Source organism: Botryllus schlosseri, chromosome 4 (genome assembly GCF_051294905.1).
Source record: "Botryllus schlosseri isolate E-star chromosome 4, Bs_hap1, whole genome shotgun sequence".
In the NCBI taxonomy this organism is placed as follows: domain Eukaryota; kingdom Metazoa; phylum Chordata; class Ascidiacea; order Stolidobranchia; family Styelidae; genus Botryllus; species Botryllus schlosseri.
Window position 1 is genome coordinate 25059345 of NC_137239.1, and position 6000 is coordinate 25065344.

The 6000-nt window shown below is 41.0% G+C and overlaps 1 protein-coding gene across 1 annotated transcript; it reads left to right on the top strand.

Annotated features, from left to right (window-relative positions):
• The first annotated feature begins 3146 nt into the window (after positions 1-3146).
• On the top strand, positions 3147-5626 carry LOC145437525 (uncharacterized). Its single transcript, XM_080314789.1, has 2 exons — positions 3147-5472; positions 5540-5626. The coding sequence occupies exon 1, from the start codon at positions 3204-3206 to the stop codon at positions 5193-5195; it is 1992 nt and encodes a 663-aa protein (XP_080170915.1). The 5' UTR covers positions 3147-3203; the 3' UTR covers positions 5196-5472; positions 5540-5626.
• The last annotated feature ends 374 nt before the right edge of the window (positions 5627-6000 follow it).

The window sequence follows — 6000 nt, forward strand, 5'->3', positions numbered from 1 at the left end:
TCCTGCCGTGTGAGGAGCCAAAGGTATTCCGTGGTGACATATTGGAGTATCCTGTATGGAAGACTCGTTTCACAGAATTAATTGAAAGAAACGTGAAGGATCCAAGTAGACGACTGAGTTACTTGAATAAATACACTGCAGGAGAAGCAAATCAGCATATTAATACGTTTCTTGTGAATCCAACCACAGAAAGTTACAATGAAGCACAGCAAATTTTGGAAGATTGGTATGGAGATCCTGATGCGATTACCAACAGTTACAGAATGAAGATACTAGAATGGCCTGTGATCTCTACGACAGATGGAGGTAAGGGACTCCGACAATTTTCAAGTTTCCTGACCAGCTGCAAGACTTTAATGACAAATTCTAAGTACTTGTCTATAAATGATGAGAAGGTCAATCAAAGTATTGTATCTAAGTTGTCTGCAGCTCAGAGGGATAATTGGTCCAGAATCATTGCAGAAGCCAAAGAATCTGCTAATGGCCCTAACCTTGTCGCTGAAGCAAATGAATGTAATCGTAATAGAATGGCTCTCTCCAGTTCTGCAACATTCTTGATGTTATGTGATCATGTCAGAAAGGAAGCAAAGGTTGCTACGCAGCCTGTTTATGGCACAGCTATTTTGAACCAGATTGTGGCAGAGAACAGGAAGATTCACGCTCCTTACAAGAAGGATTATAAAAGTGCACGTACATTCGCTACGAATTCATGCGACCAGGTCGACAGCGATGTTAAGCAAGAGAGTGCACCTAAGTTTGGAAGTGAATCCAGAAAGGAATTGAACTGTCTCTACTGTCATGGACAACATGGATTATTCAAATGTGCCAGTTTCAAAGATGCAGAATATTCAGCAAAGATTCAGTTCCTTCGTGAGAACAGACTCTGTTTCGGGTGTTTAAAGCAGAATCATATCACAAAGTTCTGCAGACATAGACTCAGATGTGAAGTATGCAACAAGGTTCACCCGACAGTTCTCCATAGGGACAGTACCGACACAGAAGTTATGCACAGGTCTACTCCAGAGTCAAGACCTGCTACAAGTAAGCAGAAGACAAGTTCCGCAAATTGTCTCATGACTGGAATAGATCGGGTTAAGTCGACGAGAATCGTGCCGGTTTGGATTCAAGATGCGCTGCATCCAGAAAAGGAAATCAAAACGTATTGTGCTTTGGATGAACACAGTGATTGCACCTTTATCTCTGAGAAGTTGATGGACCAGTTTGATGTTGAATCACATGAGGTAAATCTTCGTATCACTACTCTTTATAACGTTACTATGGCTGCGGCTCGAAAAGTAAAGGGGTTGAGAGTGAGAGGATTGGGCGGACCTTATATTGATTTACCTTCGTGTTATTCTACTGATGAGATACCCGTAAGCACTGAACAAGTAGTGTCAAGGTCTATGATCAAAGATTGCCCTAAGTACCAAGGCATAATGAGTGAATGTGTGGAATTTGATTCCAATATTGATGTTGGCATTCTGATAGGCACAGATTGCATCGAGGCTCTGAGTCCCATGGAAGTTATCACTGATAAAGAGTCCAACAGCTATGCTATTAAATCAGTGTTGGGATGGAGTATAGTTGGCCTTGTAACAAAATCATGTCCAAGCACTCTGCATTGTAATCGCATTGTGAGTCACAATGTTAACAATTCGAGTTTTGTGCCAATTCATCAGACCAAAGAATTGATTAATCCAGTGACGGTGCTGAAATGCTTTGAACAGGATTTTTCAGAAATTTCTTCAAAACCTGGCATCATGTCAGCAAGCCTTTCAGACAAGCCAATATCTATAGAAGACAAGAAGTTTTTGAAAATTTGTGAAAATGGAATAGAGAAGACGGCAACTGGACATTATGAGCTACCGTTACCATTTCGTAATGAGCCGAAAATTCGTAACAACAAACCACTTGCCATCAAACGATTGCAGGCAGTGAAGAAGAAAATGTCTCAAGATCCTAAGTATAAACATGACTACTGTGAGTTCATGGAGAAGATCATTAGTAAAGGTTATGCTGAAAAAGTTAAGAAAGATGATCGCGAGACTCCTGGACAGACCTGGTATTTGATTCATCATGGAGTTTACCATCCTACGAAACCGAATAAAATTCGAGTTGTGTACGATGGAAGCGCAAAGTATCAGGGAGAATGTCTGAATGATCTCTTGCTTCCAGGACCATGTTTGACGAATTCCATAATTGGAGTCATGTTAAGATTCCGTAAAGGATTGTATTGCTTCACTGCGGACATTGAGCAGATGTTTTATTCGGTTCATCTGAAACCAGAATATCGAGACTTCTTTCGCTTCCTCTGGTGGGAAAATGGAGATACGAGCAGGGATCCTGTAGAATACAGAATGACTGTACATTCATTTGGTGTCTCTTCGTCACCTGGCTGTAGTATATTTGCTCTGAAGAAGACTGCCGAGGACAATGCAGAAGAGTTTGGTGCTGATGTAGCCAAAGTGATAATATCAAGTTCATATGTGGACGATATTCTTGCCAGCTGTGATTCCATTTCGGAAAGTTTATTGTTGACGAAGTCCTGTAAAGAAGTTTGTAAAAGAGGAGGTTTTAATCTCACGAAGTTTGCTGCCAACAACACTGAGGTTTTGAGTAAGATTCCTGTTGAAGATAGATGCTCGGAGGTGAAAAATATTGATTTGGCACGTGACAGCCTACCTGTTCTAAGAACCCTGGGCGTTGAATGGTGTATTGAGTCCGACAGTTTCATGTTTCGGGTTTCAGTGAAGGAAAGACCCTTCACTAGGCGTGGTTTACTTGGAACTGTTTGCAGTATTTATGATCCGTGTGGCTATTTAGCTCCTCTGGTTTTGGAAGGAAAGCTCATCCTCCAAAGTATGGTAAAGGATAAAAAAGACTGGGATGAAGCTTTGCCAGCTGATCTAAAGCCACGTTGGGAGAAATGGATCAGTGAGCTGCCACTTATTTCAGAATTGAAAGTGAGAAGATGCTTCAAGCCAGAAGGTTTCGGTGATATTAAGAAAGCCGAATTGCATCATTTCAGTGATGCTTCAAATACGGCATATGGACAATGCTCATATTTGCGTCTTATTGATGACAACAACAATATCCATTGTTCCTTTGTTATTGGAAAGTCGAGAGTGGCACGGTCCTTGAAATTTGTGACAGTACCGCGATTGGAATTAACTGCCGCTGTGGTTTCTGTGCGTGTTGGAAAGATGTTACAAGACGAGTTGGAATATGAGCATCTGACAGAAACTTATTGGACAGACAGTTCAGTTGTTTTGGGATATATTTCGAATGAGTCTAAAAGATTCCATACTTACATTGCGAATCGTGTGGAAGAAATTCGAAGCCACAGTCAGACCAACGATTGGCTTCATGTGCCGACAAAGGATAATGTTGCTGACGATGCATCGAGAGGACTGACTGCAAAGGAACTGACGAATCAGTGCCGGTATTTGAATGGTCCAAGTTTTTTGTGGAAGTCATTACCTGCTGACTCAAAGAGCTCAAATGAATTTTCTGCGTTGAATGAAGAAGATCCAGAAGTTAGGAAAGCAACTGTTTTGACAACTAAAGGAGAAGTTGAGTTGCCAGATCTTCTTGAAAAGATGTGTTATCATTCATCGTGGCGGAAAGTTCTTCTTTTCACAGCGGTTATGAAAAGATTTATCAAGTATTGGAAAATCAAATTGGATGCCAGAAAGAGTAAGCTTTCACCCAATTATGATGAGATAAGGGCACCAGTATCAGTGCAAGAAATGAACAAAGCCAAATGTTGCGTAATCAAGTTGGTGCAGTACGATGTTTTCCAAGAAGAATTGAAGGACATTGAAACGTGTGTGGATGTTGGTGACGGAAGTACCAACAGGAGTGTGAAAGTAAAGAAATCTTCCTGTATGTACAAACTGCACCCGTTCGTGGATTCAGATGGATTGCTTCGTGTTGGAGGTAGATTGCTTTTGTCAAGTTTACCAGAAGGGTTGAAACACCCAGTCATACTACCGAAAAATCATCACTTGACAAAACTTATAATTCAACACTACCATGAGAATACAAAACATCAAGGACGTGGAATCACACAAAATACAATACGAAATGCAGGATTTTGGATAATTGGAGCAACAAGAATGATTTCTCAGTGCATTTCGAATTGTTGCACCTGTTGCAGACTGCGAGGACAAGTATTGCAGCAGAAGATGGCCGATTTGCCAGCCGACAGAATCGAAGTGGAGGCGCCTTTCAGTTATTGCGGTTTGGATATATTTGGACCATGGATCATCAAGCAGGGTCGCAAAGAATTGAAAAGGTATGGTGTACTCTTTACCTGCTTGTCCAGCCGTGCTGTCCGCATAGAAGTAGCCACCAGTTTGGAAACTGATAGCTTTTTGAATGCTTTACGTCGTTTTGTATGTCGTAATGGACCGGTACGTCAAATTCGTTGTGACAGAGGCTCTAACTTTGTTGGGGCATCCAGAGAGTTACAGCAAGCTTATAAGCTGATGAATCATGATAAAATTCAGAAGTCGCTTTTGATGGACGAGTGTGATTATTTTCCATTCAAATTTAATGCGCCTTCAGCATCTTATCAAGGAGGAGTATGGGAAAGACAGATTCGTAGCTGTCGAGCTGTTCTTTCGTCTTTGTTGATGAAGAATGGTCACCAGTTGGATGAAGATTCGCTTCACACGTTCATGGTGGAAGCAGAAAATATTGTGAACAGCAGGCCGCTGACTGTGGAGAACTTGACAAATCCAGATGGACTTATACCTTTGTCTCCACACAATATTTTGACTATGAAGACAAAATTGGTGTTACCACCACCCGGAATATTTGGGAAACCTGACATGTATTTGAGGAAACGTTGGCGTCGTGTTCAGCATTTATCGAATGAATTTTGGCAAAGATGGCGGAAGGAGTATTTACAATCATTACAAGAACGTCCAAAGTGGAACTCAACCCGCCGTGATTTGAAAGTTGATGATATTGTGATCATCGTTGATGACAACAGTCCCAGAAACTGTTGGAAAATGGCTCGAGTCGACAAGGTTTACCCGAATGAAGATGGACATGTTCGCAGAGTTTTGTGTCGTGTCGCAAACTCCGCTCTTGATTCTAAGGGTAGAAGAACGAAAGATGCCTTGCTTCTGGAGCGACCGATTCAGAAGTTGATTTTACTGAAGAAGGCAGAAGAACCGGGACTATAGCCCGACGAGGAGCCTTTTTGTTTACTGTTAAACTGTTTGATTTTTGGTGTTAATGTTATTTAGAAATGCAGTCATTTCTAGGGGGGGAATGTAACGATAGCATACCATCGTTGTTTAGAAGTACCAAGCCACGCGTGTGATCCTGATGTAAGCCATGCTCTTGGTCTGCCGTGTTTCTTATTTAATTGGCATATTTAGTAATTGTTTACCTTTTTACAGGCATAATTAGTAATTAAGATCAATGATGTTAGTGTAGGATTGTTGCCGGAATAAATTGGTAAGATTTGCATTGTTAGATAGGACGCAGTAGGCTAGTATTGATTCTGTTTTTGTGTAACTTTTAGTTCACCGTATCACTTCCGTATTTCCACTGCAAAAAGAAGATTCATGCGCCTTGGCTTTAGTCAACGAATATATTGAAGGATATACAAGTGTGGATTTGGTTGTGGTACGCGTTGACTACCGGGAGCCTTGCTACGTAATTCGAGTTTGATCTTGAAGAGCCGTAATAGTAGCCTACTCGTCAAGATTGATAGCTGGAAGGATTGTACAAAATAGATGATTTGTGCATTTGCGAGCAACATTCTATGGCGTCATATTCATTGAAAGGTTAGGAAATGATTTTGTAACCTTCATCATGGTATTGTATGTACGTCTATGGTATTTTATGTAAAACCTTCATAACTTTTCGCTATTTGCATCCCGCTTTATGACCTGAGCATGAGCATCAACTTGCGTTTGTATGTACTGCTGCTTGAAATACCCAGGTTATGTTTTCAGCAATGTAACTCCACAATCCTCCAAT

Coding starts and splice junctions, on each gene's coding strand:
- LOC145437525 (XM_080314789.1), top strand. CDS start 3,204: ATGTTACAAGACGAGTTGGAATATGAGCATCTGACAGAAACTTATTGG.